We start from the raw sequence: 27716 nt of genomic DNA, 5'->3' as shown, positions 1-27716 counted from the left end.
CAGGGTCTCGAAGGGACCGGCAGCGGTTGGAGTAACCCATCAGGGGGTCGATTGGAAGTCTTACCAGTGGCACAGACCGAGCAAGCCAAAACAAAACTGTGAATGTCGTGAGCCATACGTGACCACCAGAATCGTTGCTTAACCAAAAACCTAGTTCGATTGACTCCTGGATGACAAGCCACGTTGGAACAATGCCCCCACTGGATAACGTCGGACCGTAACCTCTCCGGCACAAATAACCGATTCGGTGGGCAACCGGGCGGAGGCATTACCCCTTCTAAGGCCGCTTTGACCTTCGACTCGATCTCCCATGTGAGTGTGGAGACAAAAAGAGTCTCAGGTAAAATGCACTCGGGAGTAGACGGGCGTTCTGAATTGTCAAAAACGCGAGATAAAGAGTCGGGTTTGATGTTTTTGGAACCCGGGCGGTACGAGAGAGAGAAATCAAAACGTCCGAAAAAAAGTGCCCACCGAGCCTGCCTGGAGTTCAGTCTTTTAGCCGTTCTAATGTATTCTAGATTCCTATGATCGGCCCAGACGATAAAAGGTACCCCTGACCCTTCCAACCAGTGACACCATTCCTCCAACGCTAACTTGACTGCCAACAACTCTCGGTTACCAATGTCGTAATTACGCTCGGCTGGGGATAAACGATGGGACAAAAACGCGCAGGGATGCATCTTGCCGTCCGTGGAAGAGCGCTGGGACAACACTGCGCCTACCCCCACCTCTGACGCGTCGACCTCCACTAGGGCTGCAACAACTAATCGATAAAATCGATTATTATCGATTATGAAAATCATCGACAACGATTCTCATTATCGATTAATCGGGTCTGCCCACAGTGCACGTCCAACTTCAGCTGGTTAGTCAAATTACGGCACTGAATAATGCATTTCTATGGACAAAATGCATCTAAAAACAGTGGAGGAAACAGAATGAGATTCTGCCGGAGAAGCACGTGATCCAAGCTGCCCAAAACATGATAATTCTTTATTTTAAGCTTTAAGTTAATGCATAAGAGTAATGGCTTGCCCTGTCAGGCGCTTTGACAGATGCGTGTGCGTCCTCAGCGCAAAAACGTTCAGTTTACGGTCATATCCTTATCTATAAATGCCACAAATTCACGCGAGCATTTCCATTTTTGCATAAAGGTCCGTCCTGACAGTCTGTGTTAAGTTTAAAATACCGAATGAGCGCCGGCGCGGCGGGCGCGCGCACGCGCGTCAGACGGACAGAACACAGTAGAGAGGGAGACAATTAATAGGCTTTTCAGCGCAAACATATAAATTGTGCTGAATTATCTGTTGTTGAAAGTTAATTTAAGGTTTAAAATAAATTAAAATATTTTATGAGAGTAGGAACTTTAAAGGGATAACAGCGTGTAATTGTCTGTCTGAATATAAACATGAGACGCTCCATAACGGCCTTTTACAGGATAAAGAAATGACGAGGTGACTGTGATCAAAGTAGTTCCTGCAGAACATTACTCTTACCTGTTGGTTAACACGGAGTTTGTGTTTTTATTCGTCTTTATTATTATCTTTATTATTTTAATTTTTAATAGAGGTTTAAACTATATTCAATTTTTACAATGCTTAACACATTTATGTAAGTTTAACAATGTGTTTATGTAAGGTTTGTGCCACTGCTGCTCTAAAGTAACAGTATTGGTGATAACCAAAATCATTTTTCGGCTTTCTGTACTGGTTAGTACTCCAATATGTGTAAGCTCTTTAGTAACAGTAGTAGGCTATTTTTAATGCTATAATATCATTATTGCTGTTATCTATGAAAGAAAACCAGAGCACTTATTTTTTTTTGTATTTTTTATTTGAGTATTTTTTTTTCGCGATACCCAATTGCAGTCAAAAAGTACATAAACAATACCAGCAAGAATGCAAGCTGTTATGAGGACATTTTTTATTATTATGTCTAATAAATGACAATAACATTTTTAAATTTAAACAAATTTTTGACAAATTTCTAAAATATGTTTTCTCTTTATTATGATAAGTGGTCTAATAAATTAAGCACTGTATGTTTTCATAGCATTCAGTCGTCACGTTTGTTTGAAGGACATTGGGCAGAATGTGGAATAGTGTTTTTTTTGGTCAATATTTTTTTAATCCGATTAATCGAAAGAATAATCGGCCAACTAATCGATTATCAAAATAATCGTTAGTTGCAGCCCTAACCTCCACCACAAACTGACGTGAGGGATCAGGGGCTATGAGAATGGGGGCCGAAACAAAGCGGTCCTTGAGTTTGGCAAACACAGCCTCGGCTGTGTTAGACCACCTGAACGCAGTTCTGGGGGAGGTCAAGGCAGTCAGAGGCGCGGCTAGTTGGCTGAAGTTGCGAATAAAACGCCGGTAGAAGTTGGCGAAGCCCAGAAACCTCTGCAGGGCCTTACGGGAATCAGGACTTGGCCACTCCACCACAGCCTTAACCTTCTCAGGGTCCATGCGCATTCCCTCGGACGACACAATGTACCCTAGGAAAGGAACAGACTGTGCATGAAAAGCGCATTTCTCCGCCTTGACAAAAAGCCCATTCTCTAACAACCTCTGAAGCACTCGCCGGACGTGCTGCACATGTTCCTGGAGAGACGAAGAAAAAATCAGTATGTCATCCAGGTAGACATATATGAACTGATCTACCATATCTCGCAGCACGTCATTGACGAGTGCCTGGAAGACTGCTGGGGAGTTGGACAGCCCGAAGGGCATGACCAAGTATTCAAAGTGCCCCCTAGGGGTGTTAAAAGCAGTCTTCCACTCATCCCCCTTCCTTATGCGGACCAAATGATAGGCATTGCGCAAATCCAATTTTGTGAAAATGGACGCTCCCTGCAACCTCTCGAAGGCTGAAGACATCAACGGCAAAGGATAAGTATTCTTTACCGTGATGTTGTTCAACCCTCGGTAATCAATACAAGGACGCAGGGACCCGTCCTTCTTCCCCACAAAAAAGAACCCCGCCCCCGCCGGAGAAGAGGAAGGGCGGATGAACCCAGAAGCTAGAAAAATATATCAGAAATATATTTCTCCATAGACTCCCTTTCTGGAACAGAAAGTGAATATAACTTGCCCTTAGGCGGAGACATACCTGGCAGTAAATCTATGGCACAGTCGTAAGGACGATGAGGAGGGAGAGAAGCAGCTCGAGACTTACTGAACACTTCCTTCAGGTCCTAATACTCCGCGGGCACGTTAGACAGATCCATCGCCTCCTCCTGAAACACAGAAACAGAAACCAACGGACAGGCAGACACAAGACAGGACTCATGACAGTTATTGCTCCAAGCTATGACGGATTTATGATGCCAGTCTATTTTTGGGTTGTGATTGATGAGCCAGGGGTGGCCGAGCACGACCGGTGCTAAGGGGGTGTCCATGATCAAAAAGGATATAGTCTCTGTGTGGTTGCCTGACGTGGTGAGAGTGATGGGCTCGGTGGTGAAGGCAATGGGGGGTAACTGGTGACCGTTCAGGGCATGGACAGAGATCTTGTGCGTGAGAGGTTTGATGGGGATGTGATACTTGTGAGCAAACGAAAAGTCCAAAAAATTACCCTCTGCACCAGAATCCAGTAACGCCTGACAGGTGATGGCACGTGTAGCCCATCTCAGTTTCACCGGGAGGAGGGTCGATGATGTAGATGAGGTCTTCTCTGCGGAGATCCCACCCGATAGTAGCCTCAAGTTTACTACCGGGCTTGACCTTTTACCGGGCATCTCGAGACTGAGTGTCCTGCCCCTCCGCAGTAAAGGCAGAGCCCCTGGGATCTCCGCCTCTCCTTCTCCTCCCGGGAAAGCCGAGCTCGCCCTACCTGCATGGGTTCGAGATCGTTGACGGCGCTGACCACGTCCACGTCGTTGGTACGGTGACTCTCAAACCCACCAGGGACTCGGCTGGCCTGGACGCGTCGCTCCGCTCTAGTGAGCCGTGCGTCCTCCCTGAGGGCCAGGTCTATCAGTCCGTTGAGTGTGGTGGGGAGGTCCAGGACGTAGACCTCCTTCTGGACGTGGTCAGCTAGCCCATGCAGGAACATGTCCCACTGCGCCTCCTCGTTCCAGCGACATTCCGCCGCCAGGGTCCGGAACTCGATGGAATAGTCCGATACAGATCTTTCACCCTGGCGGAGATCGGCGAGTATTCTGGCCGCCTCTCTTCCGGCGACGGCTCGATCGAATACTCGCTTCATTTCTTCGGATAAAGTCAGGAACGAGGTGCAGCATGGGTGGCGCAATGGGAACTCGTAGTTGTTGGAGCTGTTGGGTGAGCTCGGATACCTGCGTCACCAGAGCCTGAATAACCCGACCAGTGGTATTCAGGCTCGTCTCTTGAGAGTTCATGCGTTCAATGCTTTGGGTGATGAAATCCTCCAGAGATGTGGCTGAGGCGCCCGCTGCTTCCATGGGATGGTCAGATCGTTCTGTCATGATACTGTACAGATGAGGAAGCAAGTTGCAGGTAAAGAAATGATTTATTGTCCAGAAACTGAATATACAGACACAGGATGGAATTATGATCGGTGACGCAGGAATGGATGGCTGCACGGCCGGTGAGGTGAAGAGTGTCCAAGGTGGTGTGGGAATCCAGTACAGGAACGACGAACACACGACTACACGGACAGACCTCGACACCGGGAACCAGAACTGACGAGAACACACGGGAACTGGAGACAGAACAGCACGGGAAGACATCCACAACGATCTGACAACGAGAAGAGAATCTGGTGAATATTTATGTGTGCGGGAAATGGGCTGCAGCTGCCGCTGCTGATGAGGCACAGCTGAGAGGAGTGAGTGGTGAACGCCCACACACGTACGGCACGCACACACATGACAGTACACGGGATAAAGAGGAAACAATGGATGCGCGAACCGTGACAAATGACCTTTTTAATTTAAAATGCTGATTTTTGGCAATAGTTTTCATCCTGTTTGCAACCGAATGCCCGTTCACAAACAATGTGAATTTTTATTTTTTTTTGAGTGACAGAGAACATCAGAAATGAACTGATATTATGGTTAATCACTTTGCAACAACATTAATTGTTGATTGATTTCATGATTGTGATGTAGCACTCATGTTTCAACTTAAAGAAAAACCCAGACCAGATCTTTATTTTGTTAGTTTACTCCAGTGGCAGTCACATGAAAGGGGCACATTCTATGGTGACTGTTATCAGAGTCAAATATTCAGGGTGAAGTTGGACAAACAATGTTTGTATGTTAATGTTTTTGTCTTTTGTCTTACCGGTTCCTGGAGCTGCCTAATAGGAGGGGCACGCAAACAGGAAGCCGACTATGTTACTCTGAAGTGGAGGAGTTTGTCCATTCAGAATGTTTGGCCTAAATTTCATTGATGGTTATATATTTGATGCTTTTCAAGGTAATCATACAACTTGTTAGAGGTGATGATTATTAAGGTGCTGTCTGTAAGCTTATAAATCCTCTGTAAATTGTATAATGCACAGTTAGTAACTGATGAGAGGTTACGATTGGTCAGTTTGAAAATGAAGGAGGAGATTAAACCTATAAAAGAACAGAGAAATGTTTGGAAGAAAAAGAAGGGTGTTTGTTGGACCAGGAGCCAACTGTGTATCCTATTTTTGTTATGAATTGAGTTGTATTTTGATCTGGGTTTTTCTTCTTTGTTTTCCACTGTGTAAATTCTTTATTTATAATGGATATTTTGCTATGGTCCTTGTTCCACCTTTTTGGAGTTTGTGGCACGTGGAATTAAAAACAATTTTATCCGTTTCGCTGTTTGTTTAGCCACTGATCAGTGGTTCTGCACTCTGTTCCCTCCCTATTCATTTGTGATTGTGTTTGTCACAATAAAGGGTGAGCTGCTGGAAAAAACAAAACAAACAAACAAAAAACAGCTAAAACCAGCTTAAACTGGTTAGCTGATTTAAGCTGGAAGTATGGTTTTAGCTGGTCTCCCAACCTAGCCAGCCTGCAAAATAGCTATAAGTTTTCTTTTCATTAGTTAAGCGCAAATACACTTTTGATTATTTATAACAGTTAAAATGTTCATAGAGAGAGAGAGAGAGAGAGAGAGAGACGAAGAAGAAATTTAACCAGACATTAAGAGGGGCCTTTTATTTTGACACGAGGATGTGACGTGTGTGTGTTTCCGCTCAGTGTTCCTGTGATCACGCCTAGTAAACCGAGTCACACGATCGTCTGATTGATCAGCGCTTTACTGTTCATTTAAAGCGCGTTTAATCTCCATATTTATAAGCATTCGCTTTTAAGAGGCTTTTAAGAGCTTGTCGCTGAGGAAAAAGGTAGATAAACGTATTCCTTTCTCATTTCAGTATGATTTAGAATAGGCCTGCTGACAAACTAACAGACAGGCAAGCATGTTTACAATAGAGGACAGATTGCACAGTTGTATATTTGATTAATCCTTTCAGGTTAACGCACAATTAATATATATATATTTATATATATTCTCTAGTATCTATTTTAACACTAAAATTGTCCAACCTCTATAAAATCCAGTGCTTTTGGATAGCATCACTCGTTATGATGTTCACAGTGCCTACAACTCGAATTTAAAATGTTCAATTTGTATAAAAATACATATATACATAAAAACTCATTTATAACATTGTTGTCAGTATTTGTTTTAACACCAAAAGACAAAAACTGAACAAGCAAGCTGCTGATCCAAGCAGAAAACACATATTTGCAATTATAAACAAAGGTGTTTCTAGATTTAAGTGAATTATGCAGTGACCTTCAGGGGTTTGTGATTTTTGTTATTACTAACGCTTTACAACAATGTTGTTTACATAAACATTTGATTAAGTACCATGAATAAGCAAATATCTTTTTTACACGTTTGTCCATCTTGGTTAATGTTAAATTACAAATAATTAATACTCTTGTCCATTGTGCCTATTAATAACAAGAGTATAAAGTATTTATAATATAGATCTTATGCTATTTTATTGTATTATTAGAAAATAATGGGACCAATGATGAATGCTATATTAATGAACGCGCATCTGATTGACAGATAAACCGTACATTTTTATTTCAGGGTTGTGGGTTGTATGATTATTTTAGCAAACAGGTTGCTTCGTATTCAGTTTGACTGCATCAAGTTAAAGAGGGTAAACTTTATCATTCAACTGAACTGTCCATAAAATAATTAATAATCAAGCCTTATCTAAGGGGGAGTGCCTAATTATGATCTAGACATTGTAACGAAGCATTTAGTATGCAGGCAAGTGTGTCTGTTTTTATAAAAGTGTCCCTTTTTATGGAAATACCATGATCTTTTAACATGAATGATATAACGGGATATGTTACGGATATTTAAAATGATTTAAATGTGTTTTATTTTGAAGAAGTCACATGATTGGTTATGTAATATTAATATATTTTTGCATGTGTGATTGTTTGAGTGATGGAGAGTGTCTGGCATGGCCGGTGCTGTAACACAGGTGCCTCATAAACTGAGAAGCATTGGATCCAGCCTCTCACATCCAAACCCACCTTATGGCCTCCATCTACCTGCCCTCATTCGAGGACTCAGCTGAGGTGAAGGAGGGCTTCCTGTGCCCACTCTGCTTGAAGGACCTCCAGTCATTTTACCATCTACAAGGCCACTATGAAGAGGAGCACTCTGGTGACAACCGGCACGTTGGTGGTCAGCTGAAAAGTAAGCTGGAATTAAGTCTTAAGATTGATTCCCTTTTCACACAGTATTATTTCTGATTGGAATTTTGTGAACGGGAGTTCCTCTTTTGCTGTGCTATAAGCCGGGCTTCGGACACTTTCACTTTCGAATTTGAATTCACGACTGTCACTTTTTACAAGAAAAGGTAATTGTATGTTTTGCTTATTTGCTGTTTAAAACTAAAACAAATGATTGAAATATGGATTTATTGTTATAGTTAATTGAAAAGCGCTACAAACTAAGGTATATAATGTAATTTAACATAAACGAATAAGACGAGGCATGGCATAGGCTACACCAGAACGTTTAGCAAACACTGAGGAATCAAATAAATCTCATGGAGCAGCGCAGACGTTTTGGAGCAGCGCAGACCATTCACTGGCACAAATGTGACCACGTCAAATTTGAACTCGCACATAACTACTTTTTAGTTATCGGCATCAGTATCGGCCGATATCATTCTGAATAAGAGATGTGTCTGTTACAGTGCAACTGTCATGATTACAGTTAAATTAGATTGACCTGTATATAAAAATGATAATAACTGTAAAATGGATGTATTATAGGCTACACTACCGTTAATTTTTAGTCTTTATTTGATCAAAAATACAGCAAGAATGATAATATTGTGAAATATTTAGAATTCAAAATAACTGTTTTCTGTTTGAATATATATTTTTAAATGTAGCCTAATTTATTTCTGTGTTGGTAAAGCTGTATTTTCAGCATCATTAGTCCAGTCTTCAGTGTCACATGATCCTTCAGAAATCATTCTAATATGCTGACTTGCTGCTCATGAAACATTTATTGTTATTATCTTTGTTGCAAACAATTGTGAACAGTTTTTCAGGATTCTTTGATAAATAGAAAGTATAAATATTTATCGACATAAATTTTATCGCAATCTGATCATCCAGCCCTAGATGCAGGATGGTTTAATAAAACACAGGACAAATAATCAATTTCATATTGTTATTATTTCTAAGGATTTCTTTGGTAGTTAAGTCATGCTTATTTGAAAGAAAGTCTATCCGCCTTCATTTTAATGTAAGAGTGCCATTTGTACCATCCGGTGCCATTCTCTCCCAGCTATTTTAGCTGTAAAAAAACAGTCTGTTATGCTGTGTGACTGCAAACTGGTATTTGTTATCTTATTATTTTAATTTAATGAAGTTCCTAAACGCAAGTTAGGGAGGAGCAAGCCCATCTAATCTTCCAAACAGCCAGAGTATATAAGCAGCTGCTTACCTCTCTTCAGTCTCAGCGGTTTCAGCATCCCTCCACCTCCCCAAATCTCCACTTTCATCCTTGGTTCCTTGCCCCTTTTAATCATCCTGTATTAAGTCTCTGTGGGGGTATATCAGAGCTGAAGCTGCTTCATCGAGCCCCTCATCAGTGGGACAGCAAGCCAAATAAGTTTAAATATAATTTCCTAAAAGATTTTATGGGCAAACAAACTCTTTAATTATCATATTCTTAAACACACTAGTTTGTAGTGCAAATGGTTTACAGTTTAATGCACTTTGTTATTCTTTAGTTACGTACGTCTAGTGGCTAACAAAGCAGAAGTCTTGCATATTTAAAGAAAATAGCTTACTTCGGAGTTGCAAAATAAGATGGATGGATAGATTTCCTCAGATATTTTTCACCAAGGACCAAGTCTGTCATCAATACATAACCAAGGCCTATGTGGTCCCACTACTGTTGTTTTTGGCAGCCTGTTTTAATTTTAGTTTTAGTCTTTGTGTGAAGCTGTCATTTTAGGTTTTATTAGTTTTAGTCACGTTCATACTCTTTTTAGTCTAGTCAAGCTTCAGTAAACTAAAAGTCTGAGCATTTTAGTCTAGTTTTAGTCAATGAAAATTGTATTTTAGTCTCTTTTTAGTAATGCAATTCTATTTAACCCAGTCAATATACAAACCCAATTCCAAAAAAGTTGGGACACTGTACAAATTGTGAATAAAAATAGAATGCAATGATGTGGAAGTTTCAAATTTCAATATTTTATTCAGAATACAACATAGATGACATATCAAATGTTAAAACTGAGAAAATGTATCATTTTAAGGGAAAAATAAGTTTATTTTAAATTTCATGGCATCAACACATCTCAAAAAAGTTGGGACAAGGCCATGTTTACCACTGTGTGGCATCCCCTCTTCTTTTTATAACAGTCTGCAAACGTCTGGGGACTGAGGAGACAAGTTGCTCAAGTTTAGGAATAGGAATGTTGTCCCATTCTTGTCTAATACAGGCTTCTAGTTGCTCAACTGTCTTAGGTCTTCTTTGTCGCATCTTCCTCTTTATGATGCGCCAAATATGGGTGAAAGATCTGGACTGCAGGCTGGCCATTTCAGTACCCGGATCCTCCTTCTACGCAGCCATGATGTTGTAATTGATGCAGTATGTGGTCTGGCATTGTCATGTTGGAAAATGCAAGGTCTTCCCTGAAAGAGACAACGTCTGGATGGGAGCATATGTTGTTCTAGAACTTGGATATACCTTTCAGCATTGATGGTGCCTTTCCAGATGTGTAAGCTGCCCATGCCACACGCACTCATGCAACCCCATACCATCAGAGATGCAGGCTTCTGAACTGAGCGCTGATAACAACTTGGGTTGTCCTTGTCCTCTTTAGTCCGGATGACATGGCGTCCCAATTTTCCAAAAAGAACTTCAAATTTTGATTCGTCTGACCACAGAACAGTTTTCCACTTTGCCACAGTCCATTTTAAATAAGCCTTGGCCCAGAGAAAACACCTGCGCTTCTGGATCATGTTTAGATATGGCTAATTTTTTGACCTATAGAGTTTTAGCCGGCAACGGCGAATGGCACGGTGGATTGTGTTCACCGACAATGTTTTCTGGAAGTATTCCTGAGCCCATGTTGTGATTTCCATTACAGTAGCATTCCTGTATGTGATGCAGTGCCGTCTAAGGGCCTGAAGATCACGGACATCCAGTATGGTTTTCCGGCCTTGACCCTTACGCACAGATTGTTCCAGATTCACTGAATCTTTGGATGATATTATGCACTGTAGATGATGATAACTTCAAACTCTTTGCAATTTTTCTCTGAGAAACTCCTCTCTGATATTGCTCCACTATTTTTCGCCGCAGCATTGGGGGAATTGGTGATCCTCTTGCCATCTTGACTTCTGAGAGACACTGCCACTCTGAGAGGCTCTTTTTATACCCAATCATGCTGCCAATTGACCTAATAAGTTGCAAATTGGTCCTCCAGCTGTTCCTTATATGTACATTTAACTTTTCCGGCCTCTTATTGCTACCTGTCCCAACTTTTTTGGAATGTGTAGCTCTCATGAAATCCAAAATGAGCCAATATTTGGCATGACATTTCAAAATGTCTCACTTTCAACATTTGATATGTTATCTATATTCTATTGTGAATAAAATATGTTTATGAGATTTGTAAATTATTGCATTACTTTTTTATTCGTAATTTGTACAGTGTCCCAACTTTTTTGGAATCGGGTTTGTAGTATAAGTACCTAATAGCAGGGGCGCCGTAAGGGGGGGTGATTTCTACCGAGGGGAACGCTAGAGCCCTGCATTTCAGCCCGGCCCCGACTTTACACCTTTAGGGCCGGGCTTCGAGACCATTTTCACGTCATAGTTCAGACGCGGGCCAGGCCTCGGGCCTGTTTTAGGCTTCTCCTTATTTTTATATTTTAGACATCCAAGTTTGTTGTAAGTTGTTTACATTGAAAAAAAATTGCAATTGACTGCGCTGGTGCCTCCATTTACTGCGCTTTAGCTTCCACTCTCCGCACAAACTAGGATGCAGCGCACATTTATCTAGGTTTAACGTTTAAACATTGTTATATGCTTGAACTGTTTTAGTATAGCCTATAGATTTATTATATATATCTATAGATTTTATTTTAGGCAAGTTGTGATGATTTGAGAAGGCTAAATTAACGAACGCTTATTTAACGAACAAAAACTGCTCCAAACGTTTTTCTAAATTAACTTAATAAAAAAACAAAACCAAATATAATCACTTTGCCATTACATACAAAACTGAACTATTTTAATAGCTGAGTATAATCTGATTTGGGAGAAGGAGGAAAAAAGATGGGCTCAGGACGGACTCGGCTGGTATCTGTCAAGCTCTCAGACACGGGAAGTGAGACACAGGAAACAGAAATACTACAAAATAATAACAATAACACGACTAAACGAGACAACATACAATATTGCATTATACATTTAGTTATAATCATTGTCACATGACCAGCATTTACGTTGTGTCTCGTCTCGTTTTCGTCACGTGATAAAGGTTCGTAGATGACGATATTTAGTAATAATTTCCGTTGACGAAAGCAACACTAGGTCCCACTTAGGGGTGTGCTCAAAATATTGATTCTTAGATACATACCGATATAATAAAAAAAGATACAGTATCGATATTCTAGCCCTTAGTATCGATACTCTGCCCAGCCATTAGGGGGCGCAGCGGCGCCCGCGAGTTTCAAAAAACTCATGGAAAATGTTAAAGCAAGATGTAGCATTTAAAGGTGCCATAGAATGAAAAACTGTCTTTACCCTGGCATATTTAAATAATAACAGTTCTGTACATGGAAATGACATACAGTGAGCCTCAAACACCATAGTTTCCTCCTTCATATGTAAATCTCGTGATTAAAAAAGACCACTGAAAAACAGGCGAATCAGAACATAACACCGACTGTGACGCAACAGTCGGGATCACTACGCCCCCAACATTTGCATAAACCCGCCCTTGTTCTAAGCCGGCCGAACCATCAGAAGCTCTGCAGGTATTGTAAATAAACAAGCGCGGACAACAGCGAAAATAACACAATAAATGTTATGTTCCAGGCCATGCAGGGGGTGTGAAGTGCAGGGATGGGTTGGTGTCTGTATTCAGAAAGGCACAGAAAGCAAATAACGCGAGCCACTAAAGGGACATGGTTAGCTCCTTGCTAGCGGTAGCCTGTTACAGTACATAAGATTTCACTCTCAGTAAGGAGAGATGAGGATGATGGCGAATGACTTACAGATCCTGAGCACCACTGACAAGCATCTGATCTTGTGAAATGTGTGGTAAGTACTGTTGCTCCATAATGTAAACATAGTTTGTGTGATCGCGTCTCTTGAAAGTGAAACTATAACGCGATCGATGGATCGTTCAAAAGCAGTTTCAATGCCTCGCATATTAATAACGGCTCCCTGATGCCCGCGTTTTATATACAGTATAATTACCCGACGATATAACTGCGAGAGAAAGTATTTAAATATATATTTTCCTCCCTGTGCTTCCTTCTTGCTGATGAGCCGTACTGTGAAACAGCCAATCAGAGCAGAGCTCATTATTATTCATGACCCTGCCAAATAAGCCAATAACAGACCGTTTCATTCTAGGGAGAAATCCTAGGGTTGTAAATGGACATGTAAAATCGTTTCTGGAGATTTTTTGCCCTTACCTAAGCCACATACCTTCTGTGTAGATATCAGAGAACTATTCAAAATACTGTATCAATGCATTCTATGGCACCTTTAAGTGATTTCATAGTGAAATATGTTATGGCAGTACATGGTGTCACAAAAAAGAATTATAAGAAGATTTAATAAGGAGTTAAGAATAATAATAAGAAGATTTTGTGCTTGTGTGAGCTCAGACTGTACCCTTGGAAAGTTAAATGTTGACTTGTGGTAATTTCCAGATTAATACAATTTGTGTACAATTAATCAGAGCACTTAAAGTTGCAAATATTTAAGCAAAATGCACTTTGTTATAATGCACTTTTGTCTTCATTAAATTGAAGAAAAATGCAGAGTTCTGTTTGTTGAGTAAATGTCAAAAAAGACAGCTCTGTATCGAGGTACGTATCGAATCGTGACCTGTGTATCGAGGTATGTATCGTATCGCCAGGTTCTCCAAGGTATACAGCCCTAGTCCCACTGCTGCCAATTTTCCCAGTAGTGTTTTGATGGCTGCCAGTCGGCAGGAAAACAGCATTCTGCAGCCATGGAAGCCAGTATAAACTGGACCAGAGATAGCAGATTCCACCCAACTTAAAAAGCCTCAGCATTCATCTAAAACGGTTTATGATCTGAGGTATAGTAAATGAGAACATGCTATAAGCTTGTTGTTTTATACACAAAGATTGAGGACCTAAACCAATAAAAAAGTATGTATTTAGGCAGCGTACGCTGATTCTTCTTGAACACCATGTTAGTTTACACCATAGTTTTCTAGTAAGTGGAGGAAATATCATGTTCAATTAAGCATTTTTCACGTTGTTTTCTCAGGCCTGGTGCAAAAGGCAAAGAAAGCCAAAGACAAGCTGTTAAAGCGGGATGGAGATGAGCGGACAGACAGCAGCTATGAGTCATTTTATTATGGAGGAGTGGACCCCTACATGTGGGAGCCACAGGAGCTCGGTAAGATTCCTACTACCAAAGACAGATAAGCAAGTTTTTTTTTCATAAAAATATATAAGATGCAAAGCAAGACACGCTGGTCCTGTATCATTAGGTGTTAACTACAGTTGTCATTGTCAGACTGTAATAAGTCTTCTGTTAAAATAGGAGCCACCCGCAGTCACTTGGATTTTTTCAAGAAGCAGAGAGCTGCAAGAATTGACCATTATGTTATTGAAGTCAACAAATGCATTATACGACTGGAAAAGGTGATTATTTGTCTATTGCGCTCTAAGCAAGTATGTGACAACAGACATGAATGCTTTGCCATGGATACTGCAAGTGCATGGATTTCTTGTACAGTACATGCTTAATGTCTGTTCTTGTGTTACTTTGGCTGTAACAAACCTCAGTACTCCAAGGAACATTGTTATTATTTATAAAATATTTTAAATAATCATGTTATTATTCAGGAAGCTAGCAGACTTGCAATGTCAGTGACTTTTCAGTTTCTGCTTATGCCGTAGCACCCCTTGTGCCAAAGCTTGAAATGCAGCAAACCCTCAAAAGGTGTTCTAACGTGAACTTGCATAGATAGAAATATCTGGATTTGCATACACAAATTGGTTATATACTGGATTCAATTTTGAATAGAACCGACCATTTGATCAAATTGTTTCACATTACTACTTTGCTTTTCATTGCCAGCTGACATCCTTTGACCGAACCAACATGGATGCAGCGCAAATAAGATGTATGTGAACAAAATATCACACATGTGCTTGGTACCATTTAAAGAATGATTTGAAATGTGATTACTAAACTACTTTGTTTTCTCAGCACTTGAGAAGTCAGTGGTATCGTGGGTGAACGATCAAGATGTGCCATTTTGCCCTGATTGTGGGGGCAAATTCAACATCCGCAACCGCCGCCACCATTGCAGACTCTGTGGGTCCATTATGTGCAGAAAGTGCACAGAGTTTATTCCTCTACCACTGGCATGTGAGTTACACATGTATAAATATGTTAGATTAAATGGAAAGCACTGTTCATTAAGACTTTCTTCAGTAAATACTGTCCGGCCTTTTTAACTTGCACAGAATAGATTGCATATGCTTTTTTCTTGAAAATAGTGAGTTGCCTTTCTGTTTACTGCCTGCATTTTCAGATACAAGACAGCATTCTAACTAAAATGTAGTACAATGTAAATGTCTATACAGTAGTGATGGCAGGTCCAGTTGATTTCTGTGAAGCAGTTCTTTTGGGCTGTTTGTTTCACATGTGAGTAAAGTGACATATCTGAAGCAGTAACTCGTGGTACCTGCAAGGAGTTGGAGGGGATGGGGATTTAGTGTTAGTTTTTCCTGTTCTTTTTGTAAAATGTTATAATATTCAAAATTAAACGTTCGTCAGAGTCATACCACCAAGTCTTTAAACATGTTTTCTGTGCATAATTGATTCTTTCGGCTATTATAATAGACTCAGTTTCCTTTTTCCCATCAGATAAAAAAAATCAAGTTTTAAACATTTCTTAAATGATTTTATACATTTTTGTCCCCTCTGTCAGATTCCAGTACACTCAAAGTATCAGTGCACTCATTGGTTCTCAGTATTTCAAACATTACTGATAAAGACTGCTCTTAGTTCAGTGTACTGATGCTTTGAGAACTGCTTCTGTCCAAATTGCAAACTGGTTGGAGCAGAAGAGTTAGCAAAAGCAGATATCACTAGACTTTAGAAAAATTATCTTTAGAGACAAAGTATCAGAAACATTTGAGAGACCGGTTAACTGATTGATTGCTGACACAGGACATTATACATGATTCAATTAGATTTGGTGTACTGTTTGTTCATGAACCTGACCTCACTACTATATAGGCAGAAACTCTGTGATGGTGTTCCTCGCATCAAGAGAGCATATGCCTTGACTGCAGTAGTTTGATGTTTATATTTTCAAGGTTTCTGCAGGTCTTAAAAAGGCACGGTAGGCAATTTCAAAGAGGCTATCAATAGAAAGCATAAGATCCCACCCTCACTGCAAATCACTCTCCAAAGCCACACCTCCTCCAAAACACACAAACGCACACAGGCAGACCTACAGCTAACCCGTGATACGATGAGACACGGAGTTGGTGGATTACCTGGATTACCCGGTGCTGTCAGATTGCCTCATGTCTCATTCACTGGTGAGAAAACATTACAGTATAAAGCGCATAATATTACAGTAATGCCTTCCATTCTCGCTCGGTCTGCAATAGCGTAATGAAACGCGCTGATGACGTATCATGTCTGCGTGAACGGTGCGTGGAGGTATGCAAATACATACGTAACAATGTACGCATCATATACATACATATTCATACATATCATATACATACATGCATACATAACATATTCTTGCTATCAAGAATTCAATTTTCACTAGTAAAAACTATAATTCTTGATATCTGTAATTGTATTTTCACTAGTTAAATCCCACCATAGGCTGCCATTCAAATGTAATTATTGATATCAAGAATTAATTTCTTACTAGTTGAAATTACAATTTCACATATCAGAAATACAATTCTTACTAGTAAAAACCTTTTGATATCACTAATCACGTGGTTACTAGTACAGACGTCTATTCTTGATATCTACAATTTAATTGTCACTAGTGACTGTTCATTTCTGATATCATGATTGTGATTGTTACTAGTAACAAAAGTCATTTTAGATATCAGAAATTACCCTCCCAATTGATGATATCAGAAATGAACATGGTCTCTAATGACAATTAAATTGTTGATATCAAGAATTCATACCCTGAGAAGGAATAAGTCAAAACAGCTTGCCATAGACAGACAGGTAGGACAGCCTCGGACCGAGGAATATGATTGGACGAACATTTTATTGTCCTACATCTTCCACAAATGATATAAATACATTAAGACCACTTAAATGACTCATTGCTATCTGGACTTGAAGAGACTTTGAACCAGCATAACAAAAAAATATTTTTGAACCATATCACCTACCTGCCTTTTCACCCTTCAACAAATTAAGGATTTGAATTGGAGCAGACATGGCATTAAATATCGCATGCTTGAAGAGCAGCTAATACAACTATTGTGTGAGCACACAATAAGTTGTATTAGCTGCTCTTCCATAGACATTTACATTCAGAGAACATGTTTATGTCTTGTGGACCCTTCAATTTATGCCTTAAATTTTCTGCAATTGGTCTTAAAATGATCTCAAAAAATTTATTTTCATAAAACTTGCAGAAACCCTGACAATATGCTAGTCTGATTAGCATAAACATATCAAACATCAAGGGGGAATGTTTTTCTTTTTTGGCATTAAATGAAGTAGATTTAACTACTTGTTGGTCATCTTGAGCAGGTAGGTCAGTTTCAGAACATACTATAATGTGCTTTCAGATAAATTAACCAGTGGAACAAGGGAGGCCCTGTGGGCTCCTGGCCAGAGTGGGTCTCCTGGAACTGCAGGCCCAGTGATGCAGCAGACTTCTCGCCGCGGCTCTATTAACAGCATCTCATCTGTCACCTCGGTGTTGGAGGAGAAAGACGAGGACCATGTACGTTGTTGCCATCACTGCATGGACGCACTTCTCCGGCATCAGCGCAAACTGGAGGAAAAAGACCACATGCCTGATATCGTCAAACTCTATGAGGTACAAACGTTAGAGTCAAGCATTTTTTTGTTAAACATCGTGTTTAATATAATTTAATTAAATTTTTTATTTTTTATCCCAGAGTAAACATAAATGTGTAAATTACATATTTCTCCCAACTGTGTTCATTAGAAGTGAATGTTTTTGGAGAACACTTCTTGATGTTCTCAATAGAAACAAATGACAGAAAGAGAGCCATGTTTTCTCACATACTCAAAAGAGAGAAAGCGAAAGTGTTACTAGTTAGAACTGACATGCTACATGTGCTAAATGGTGTTCTTCTTGTCAAAATGAGTTTGGATGACTTTATTATTTTAGCCACTTTGTGTAAAACAAGAGTAGACAGAGTTAATACACAAGTGGCAATTACATTAGCTAATGCTCCCCTATCACTGTCCACCTTTTGATTTTAGCAAATCGTTTGAGCAAATGCACAGATGTGTAGATTTTGTGTAATTAATAGTGTTGTCAAATGATTAATCGCTTACAAAAAAGTTATTGTTTGCATAATGTGTGTGTGTTCTGTGTATATTTATTATGCATATATAAACACACACATACAGTATATATTCTGAAAATATTTACATGTATTTCCAAGTCTATATTTATATTCATATAATTTATATTATAAATATATTTAATAAATAAACATAACATATTTTTCTGAAATATATACATGCATGTGTGTGTATTTATATATACATAATAAATATGCACAGCACACATATATTATGTAAACAAAAACTTATTTTGGATGTAATTAATGGCAATTAATCGTTTGACATCATTAGTAATTAAACATTGAATGACCAGTAATGTCTCATGCAGCCAATAGTTTAATATAACACATGCATCATACATTTTCATAATACATATTAGACCATGCTGAACAAAAATCCTGAATGACTAATAAATAAATTCATATCTGTTTTGCTTCTTTTCAAAATAGCATTTTTGGTCAATTGTTTCATTAAGCCCTTCTATACCAGTGGAGACTCCAAGCTTGTTGACTTTACAGTAAAAACACATAATATTGGAAGAGATGGCAGTAGTATCACATCCACATGGGCCATTGGTGCTTGATGATTGGACCCTGATGATTGCTGCTTGCAGCTATGTATTTTTGTAATGGTAGCTCTTAATATACAGAGCATAGTCTTTATTCATAGCCTTGTTTGTTTTTGCTTTGCAGAGGTTAAGGACGTGTATGGAGAAAGTGGAAGCTAAGGCTCCAGAGTACACTCGCATGGCAGAGTCTCTCAAGTAAGCCCTACAAATACAAAAGCACTACAAATGTACATTTGTTCACTTCTTTAATGATATTCTAACTCCTAATGCCACATCCCAAACATTGCCAGACTCCAAAGTTTTCTCTGTATTGTGTAGTGCTGGGGAGACGACCTGTAATCTAGAGAATGCTGCTGCACTGAGGATGGAGATACAGAAATACTATGAGCTCATTGATGTTCTGAGGTAGGCAACAGACTAAAGACATACTGTGATGTGATGGACATATCTAAATCAGGATTCACAGAATGCATTTCTGTGGGGGGGTTTTGGCACTAGTAAGAAGATACTCTCACTCGGACTAAAAGATGAGGTCCAGCCTCACCCGAAAGCCCTGCAGCTGCAAAGGATGGTGCGCTACACAGCTACACTTTTTATACAGGTGAAGTGTTTATTGACTTATTTTTCAAATCTGCAAGAGGTTTACAAACTTGTGGGTAAAACTCAAATTCTCAGTTCAACACTTACACCTGTAGGAGAAGCTGTTGGGTCTGACGTCACTCCCCACCAAGGAGAAGTATGAGGAGCTTAAAGAGAAGAGAAGAGAGGAGCAGGAGAAAAGGACGCAGCAGGAGAGAAAGGTGACTAAACGGCAATGTGATCGTATTCGGTTTCTCATATCCATCCTTTTTTTTTTTTTTGCTAATCAATTTTTCTTTATTTTATAAAACCTTAAGTGAATCAGTGGTGATTCTAATGACTCAATTCCAAAATGTTTTGAGCGTAAATTGTATGTCACATGTTACATACATGCGTATTCTTCGTTGTTTCTCAGTTTTAGGGCGTTTAATTTCCTTAAACCAAATTTACTAGGAAGCTTTTCTACAACAGTTCTCTGATTGTGTCTGCTGAAAGATTGTCTTCTGAGGGCGCTGTTTTTATTGTGGGCTGTACTATCAATTATGTGAGGGGTTTGCCATATATTATCATATAACTGTTTAACAGTTCCTGTTTGATCTAAATCTATTACAATTTGAGAGAACATGATCTGATTAAATGGAGGGTGTAGCAATGGAAATATATTATAAAAATAATAATCAGGAAAGACCTAGAAGGCTGTAGAATTATGAGCCAGCAGAAACTTATAGACTGGATGACATCTAGCCATATACACTCACCTAAAGGATTATTAGGAACACCATACCAATACTGTGTTTGACCCCCTTTCGCCTTCAGAACTGCCTTAATTCTACGTGGCATTGATTCAACAAGGTGCTGAAAGCATTCTTTATAAATGTTGGCCCATATTGATAGGATAGCATCTTGCAGTTGATGGAGATTTGTGGGATGCACATCCAGGGCACGAAGCTCCCGTTCCACCACATCCCAAAGATGCTCGATTGGGTTGAGATCTGGTGACTGTGGGGGCCATTTTAGTACAGTGAACTCATTGTCATGTTCAAGAAACCAATTTGAAATGATTCGAGCTTTGTGACATGGTGCATTATCCTGCTGGAAGTAGCCATCAGAGGATGGGTACATGGTGGTCATAAAGGGATGGACATGGTCAGAAACAATGCTCAGGTAGGCCGTGGCATTTAAACGATGCCCAATTGGCACTAAGGGGCCTAAAGTGTGCCAAGAAAACATCCCCCACACCATTACACCACCACCACCAGCCTGCACAGTGGTAACAAGGCATGATGGATCCATGTTCTCATTCTGTTTACGCCAAATTCTGACTCTACCATCTGAATGTCTCAACAGAAATCGAGACTCATCAGACCAGGCAACATTTTTCCAGTCTTCAACCGTCCAATTTGGTGAGCTTGTGCAAATTGTAGCCTCTTTTTCCTATTTGTAGTGGAGATGAGTGGTACCCGGTGGGGTCTTCTGCTGTTGTAGCCCATCCGCCTCAAGGTTGTGTGTGTTGTGGCTTCACAAATGCTTTGCTGCATACCTCGGTTGTAACGAGTGGTTATTTCAGTCAAAGTTGCTCTTCTATCAGCTTGAATCAGTCGGCCCATTCTCCTCTGACCTCTAGCATCAACAAGGCATTTTCACCCACAGGACTGCCGCATACTGGATGTTTTTCCCTTTTCACACCATTCTTTGTAAACCCTAGAAATGGTTGTGCGTGAAAATCCCAGTAACTGAGCAGATTGTGAAATACTCAGACCGGCCCGTCTGGCACCAACAACCATGCCACGCTCAAAATTGCTTAAATCACCTTTCTTTCCCATTCTGACATTCAGTTTGGAGTTCAGGAGATTGTCTTGACCAGGACCACACCCCTAAATGCATTGAAGCAACTGCCATGTGATTGGGTGATTAGATAATTGCATTAATGAGAAATTGAACAGGTGTTCCTAATAATCCTTTAGGTGAGTGTATATCCTTGCAAATATATGTATTATGCCCTATGATGCTTCATGCGAATTATGGGAGTAACGAGAGATTCTTCCATGCATTCCAGTGAATTAATCATTGGATATGTCATAGATTAAATCGGGAGAGCAGACCGCAAATGCACTGTATATGTTGTCTTTTTTCATATTGTTCCAGTGGAATACAAAGGAAAAATAAAAATAATCAGGCAGAAATGACTTTAATGCACACAAATATCCACATAATTTCTCAGTTTGTGTTAGATTCTTGTGAGATGACCCAATGGACATATTGAATTAATCGCACCTGATGATCAGTCCTGCACACAGCGCAGAACTTGCTCAGTTTAAACAAACCTTTCATTGAATTTGATTAATCAAATCAGTGCATTTATTTTAAGAATCAGGTCAGTGAATCAGTGATTCTGATTGATTAATCTGTAGTCTAGATATGAATTTCTCCAATCAATGAATCAATCGTTTTCATTCTTGCACAATAACACTTATACAAAAAAGATGGTGTATAAAAAGCTGGTCTGATGCAGTTCATTATTTTGCTGGTCATATTGTAACACTTTACTTTTCTCACGCAACTTAGGCAGGCCTGGAGGCACATAAACGCCGATTGGAAAATGAAAATAACCTGGGTGCACACGAGGATGTTCCAGGTCCACGCATGACCAAAGCCGGTGGCTGGCTGCCACAATCAGACACTCTGCATACTCAGTCTCAGCTGGACGACCCTCTCCTGCAACAGATCAACAACATAGAGTCCTTCTTACGGCAGGCGCGCTCCGCAAACCGCACCGATGAAGTGGCCATGCTGGAGGAGAACCTGCGGCAGCTGCAGGACGAGTTTGATGCTCAGCAGACCAGTCGAGCCATCCAGCTTTCACAGAGGCTGGCTGAGAAGACCGACCTGCAGCAGACACAAATCGAACATCTGCAGCAAACAGAGCTCCAGCACAGAACCCAATCTAAAATCTCCTCCTTGGATTTCAGAGACCGGGAAAATGTTCCGAAAAGAGAAGAGGAGGAAGGTGACTTGGGAGATCATTTGATCGGAAGCCCTGGGTCTTTAAAGTCTTTGTCACGTCTATTAGGAAACTCTCCTCCCTTAGACAGGCAAAGAGATGAACATACACCAACTCCACCCGCCAGAAACCCCTTTGACGAGGAGCATTTCTCTCCTGTTGAGGAAGCACCGACAAATTCTCCGACAGCCAATGGAAAGAAAGAGTACAACCCTTTTGAGGAAGAAAACGATGAAGTGGAAGATCCAGATACGGGTAAAGTGAAGTCACCTAGAAATCCTTTTGAAGATGACGATTATGAAGATAGAGGTAACCCTTTTAAAGAGGTTTCTGATGAGGTTCCGGCTGCCTCAACCAATCCGTTTGATGAAGAGGATGGCACAGCAGTCGAAGACACGATTGAGGAAGAGCTACTTCTACAACAGATCGATAACATCCGGGCATATATCTTTGACGCCAAGCTGAGCGGACGCCCTGATGAAGTGGAGCTTTTGACAGAGAACCTAAAAGAGCTGCAACAAACACTACAAGAGCAGAAAAGAAAAAAATAGTGGCCGTCACAAACTTATTTTGTTTGTTTTGTAATTGATGAGGTTTTCAGTTACAGATAACTGTGTAAGCTACTGATGCACTAGACAAAAAAAATAAAACAAATTTGAGGTTTCTGTGCAAGAACGCATAGTAGTAGGAACAGACCATTCTTGTTCAGAACAACTTAATTTCTGTTAAAATTTGTCATTTAATAAATAGAAAAAAACAAGTCTTAGCATTGGGTAATATTCAAGTATTTTATGTGAACAAAATCTTAAGTAGTCTCAAGTCATATAAATGGGTAGGTTTTATGGAAGTGGTTGAAATATCTGAAGTTAAGATTTTTTGTTCAACAAAGTCAGTATTTCATGCACATTGCTGCTTTGATTCAGAATACATTTTGCTTTAGAATTTTAAGAAAATCGAAGTCTAGCATGAATGCACACCTGCAGCTTTGAACTTTTTTATTATTATTATATTGATCTAATGGATAACCAGCACTTCACTAAATAGAAACCCTGCTTTCTTTATTTCTATCCTTGAAACATCAAAGGAATAGTTCACTCAAACATTTCACGTTTTTCTGTGTCTTTGGAACCCAAAATGTATTTAAGAAGGTTTCAACTGCTTTTGTCCAAACAATTGAAGTTGGTGCTGTCAAAAACAAAAATCTCTCACAATTATTAATTTTTGGGTGAATGTTTAACATTACAGATTTGCCTAATCAATGTCAAATGTCTAATTTAGTCTGTATGTATTTGCATTGTTTTATACCATTAGTAGTACTGATTTCTGTTGCACTTAAATGATTTAGCAATTATACAATTACATCCAATGCTATGGAAACCAGTGTTGAAACTTATGCATATGGTCATCATAATTGCCTGCTGCTCCTCTAAATAGCTGTGCAAAAACTACCATTTGTATGTTAAATCTCCTCAGTTTTGCTTGCATGTTTCATTAATGCTTAATTTGTGTGTACCCACCTCAGGAAGACATGGAAACACAACTGACGAGTTTGTCTTGTATTAACTCAAGGCTTTCCTGGACACAGTGAGAACAAACAGCAATGCTGTGGCTGAATGTAATGCTTTTTGTAATTGTATTTATTTTTTTGTCATCAGAGAAGCATATTGTGACTAACAACCTATCCATTAACTTTTGGATAATGTGTGTTTACACTGAGCAATATCAGGTATCATAAATGTAACACTAATCATTAATAAAATTCTGTGATTGTTTCATTGAATGAAAATGTGGTGAGAATTTTCTTTAGGTATTAATTTTGCAGGTATTCACTCAAGAATAATTCACCAAATTTAAGTTTATAAAACAAGTCTGCTTTCCATAGTCTAAGTGAAAGTCACAAACATCAAATCATGCTCATCAAACCCACAAAAAAAAGGTTATGGACCATTAAGATTTTTTTTAAGCGTCCAATGCGTTTTCACATTCATCCCAAACAGTCTCTACTCATCAGAGGCTGCAGCCAGTTTAGCTCTGTATTTGCCAGTCATCTCTTTGGGAAGCGGGACAAAACCAGGATGAGGAACTTGACCCTCCACTTCACTGATACATTCCCGCAGGAAATATTTCTTGGGCCCAAAGTTAGCAGGGTTAGACAACTCCATTTTAGCCAGAGCTTCAGCTTCAAGAGTTTTACTGTGGGCAGAAAGAGACAAGAGGGTAAGCAGAGTACAGACACGAGGGACACACATTCAAATGGTAATACTGCTATTAGCACTGGTTGGACACTAGATTGTGCTGAAAGCTTTCATGCACATTAAAATGGTTTCTGTCAGAACCACAGATTTGCTCTCTACACATTTCACAGTGTAAACTTACGCTTCGGCTAGTACCTCTGATTGACATGTGCACTGGCCAACTCAGTTATAGTTATAGGGTCTATACAATCTAGCCAATGAGATTAGATTACTTCACTGGATCTATTTATTTGACAATTAAAATGGATAGTTAAAAAAAGAAAAAAAGTTAAACACCCAGCCAGCACTGTTTTAGACTAATTAACTTATTATAACACAAATTAGTTTTTTTTTTTTTTTACTGAGCTCTGTCACTGTGAAGCAAAGGGATATATCAAAGTAATATATTTCTTATTTTTTAATTATGTGTCTGCTTTGCATTTTCTGTTTGGTTAGCATGGTCTGTGGCAGACTTTTCTTTGTGTCAGGGCAACTATTTAATAAACTACAAGTTAATATTTAAATGACAAACTGTTGAGACAATTTTGTATTTTTTGCTCCATTTTTCTCACACAAATGTTTCCAATCAAAGCCATGTTTGGCGTGTCCAAATACCCACATTTTGCACTTGACCATTTGTCCACTTCCCAGTGGGCAATTGATGTTGAAACAGACGTCGAAAATCAGGCAAAACATGCATATCAAACTGATGTCAAAAACTTAACATGACATTGATTTCGATGTAAATTGAACCTCAAACATATTGACCTACACATACATTAAACCAATTTCAGTGTGAGATTAGCTTCACTCAATTACCTCTAGAAGAAAATTTCGTCCAAACTGAATTTAAAATGATGTTACAGCATCTTGATCAAGTCTTGATGTCAAATTGATATAGGATTTAGAAGTTGATCCCACACTGAAATTGACCGAATGTAGTACGGCTGTCGCAGTGAAGAAATTTCCCCTGCGATTTTGAGTGCCACAATATGCAGTAATTAACATAATGGGGTTATTTTGATTCATTTTTTTACTTTATAGCCACAGCCATATCACCCTGCAGCCCAAGACCGGTTGCCCACTGAAGCTAAGCAGGGTTGAGCCTGGTCAGTACCTGGATGGGAGACCTCCGGTGAAAAACTAGGTTGCTGTTGGAAGAGGTGTTAGTGAGGCCAGCAGGGGGTGCTCACCCTGTGGTCTGTGTGGGTCCTAACACCCCAGTGTAGTGATGGGGACACTATACTGTCAAAAAGCACCGTCCTTCAGATGAGACGTTAAACCGAGGTCCTGACTCTCTGTGGTCATTAAAAATCCCATGGCACTTCTCGTAAAGAGTAGGGGTGTAACCCCGGTGTCCTGGCCAAATTCCCTCTACTGGCCCTTGTCTATCATGGCCTCCTAATAATCCCTATACACTTGATTGGCGAATGCGTGAATTGATTAAATCTATACCTTGAACACAATAAGTTGCTTTGGATAAAAGCATCTTCCAAATGCATAAATGCACTTACTCTGACTTGCCAAGGATCATCTTCACATGGGTCATAATGTCTTTGTGGTCTTTTCCTTCTACGTCCACCAACACTTGCTCTCCATCATCTAATCACAGCATTAAAATGAGAAGACACCACAGCGAGGGAAAACAATATTGAAAATAAAGAAACAAATGACTTACCGAGGTAAAATCGGAGAAAGGATGAGGGTGTCATGTTTTTGAACATCATTATTTGAACCCAGGGATTTTTGTACTGGATTTGAGGAATATTGAAGAACACAAACTTCCTGTCAAACAATATTATGCATTAACATCATGCTTCTCATAAACGGCTGACTTTGTATCTATAGACAATTATTGTCCTTTTTTTCTCCTACAAACTTCTTGGTTACATGTAGTTAATGTTCTTCTGTTCACATTTTATTTGATTTTAACTAAGTTAATCTAATTTAATGCAGATATCAAAATACTTGCAGGTTATTTAAAACACAAAACACTCTTTCAATAAACACAATCATTAAAAATTTAAAAATCTGCTTGCATGCATGGTAAATAAAGTCCGCTATTGATGCTCGTGTTTTCCTGACCTTGCTCCTTCACTCAGATCTCCGTGTGTGTTATAATTGACAGTCATAATCTTGACAGATTTTTTAAAAACGACTTCTCCTTTCTGCAGATACTCCAGTGTCCTCCGTATAGGGAACCTTCCCTTCATCGGCATGATTAAACTATAAATTTGTGCAAATTATATCACTAAATGATCCACAGACGTGATCCCAACACATGCTGCTCCTGCTTCGCCTTTATTGACGTCTACTCAACGCAGACACGCCGTCTAGCGCCACCTAGAGGACTGGAGAAGAACACTTTAGCACAGTAGAAGCGGATATGGAGGGGTTGTGCTGTCAAACGCGATTAATCGCATCCAAAATAAAAGTTTTTGTTTACATAATATATGTGTGTGTACGGTGTATATTTATTATGTATATATAAATACACACACATTCATGTATATATTTAAGAAAAATGTTTATATTTTAAATACATTTATATATAATATAAATTGTATGAATATAAATGTAAATACATGTAAATATTTTCAGAATATATACTGTATGTGTGTGTTTATATATGCATAATAAATATACACAGAACACACACATATATTATGTAAACAAAAAGTTTTATTTTAGATGTGATTAATCGCGATTAATCGTTTGACAGCACTAATTTATATACAGTTCAATCATTAAATACGTAATGATTTAATGTACAATTAGCATAAATAGGGCGCGAAACACTTTTTTCATGTTAATTGAAAAAACACTAAAACTCCTTAAAATACTAAGGAGAAAATATTAAAGAGAAAAGAGTGAAATTGCACATTGACACTGAGAGCCATTTTCAGATTTCTCCAAAGATGTTTGATTGGGTTCAAGTTAGGTGTTTAATCAGACGGACGATTCTGTTTAATCACGATTCTCATACAGCAAAAAAGTATTTGCCTCCAAAAATTCTACGGTGCAATTACGATACAATTCGA

At 39.3% G+C, this 27716-nt stretch overlaps 2 protein-coding genes across 3 annotated transcripts; one reads left to right on the top strand and one right to left on the bottom strand.

The window, feature by feature from the left end:
- The first annotated feature begins 6158 nt into the window (after nucleotides 1–6158).
- Nucleotides 6159–24219, top strand: rbsn (rabenosyn, RAB effector). 2 transcript variants are annotated; one of them, XM_079382457.1, is made up of 12 exons: nucleotides 6159–6306; nucleotides 7435–7691; nucleotides 14007–14138; nucleotides 14286–14386; nucleotides 14826–14871; nucleotides 14958–15119; nucleotides 17540–17793; nucleotides 18986–19056; nucleotides 19180–19266; nucleotides 19360–19462; nucleotides 19557–19661; nucleotides 22006–24219. In XM_079382457.1, exons 2-12 carry the CDS (start codon nucleotides 7529–7531, stop codon nucleotides 22990–22992), a joined length of 2211 nt encoding a protein of 736 aa, XP_079238583.1. In that variant the 5' UTR covers nucleotides 6159–6306; nucleotides 7435–7528; the 3' UTR covers nucleotides 22993–24219. The 2 variants fall into 2 exon arrangements, with proteins under 2 accessions (XP_079238583.1, XP_079238584.1); XM_079382458.1 differs by lacking the exons at nucleotides 6159–6306; nucleotides 7435–7691 and adding an exon at nucleotides 12718–12797.
- On the bottom strand, nucleotides 23213–27016 carry LOC306848106 (small ribosomal subunit protein mS25-like). The gene is made up of 4 exons (XM_079382459.1): nucleotides 26761–27016; nucleotides 26354–26460; nucleotides 26190–26277; nucleotides 23213–24634 (listed from the first exon to the last, which is right to left on the bottom strand). Exons 1-4 carry the CDS (start codon nucleotides 26892–26894, stop codon nucleotides 24442–24444), a joined length of 522 nt encoding a protein of 173 aa, XP_079238585.1. The 5' UTR covers nucleotides 26895–27016; the 3' UTR covers nucleotides 23213–24441.
- Between the last annotated feature and the right edge of the window lie 700 nt (nucleotides 27017–27716).

Source organism: Barbus barbus (assembly GCF_936440315.1).
Source record: "Barbus barbus genome assembly, chromosome: 28".
Taxonomy (NCBI): Eukaryota; Metazoa; Chordata; class Actinopteri; order Cypriniformes; family Cyprinidae; genus Barbus; species Barbus barbus.
This window is presented reverse-complemented; position numbering and strand designations above follow the sequence as displayed.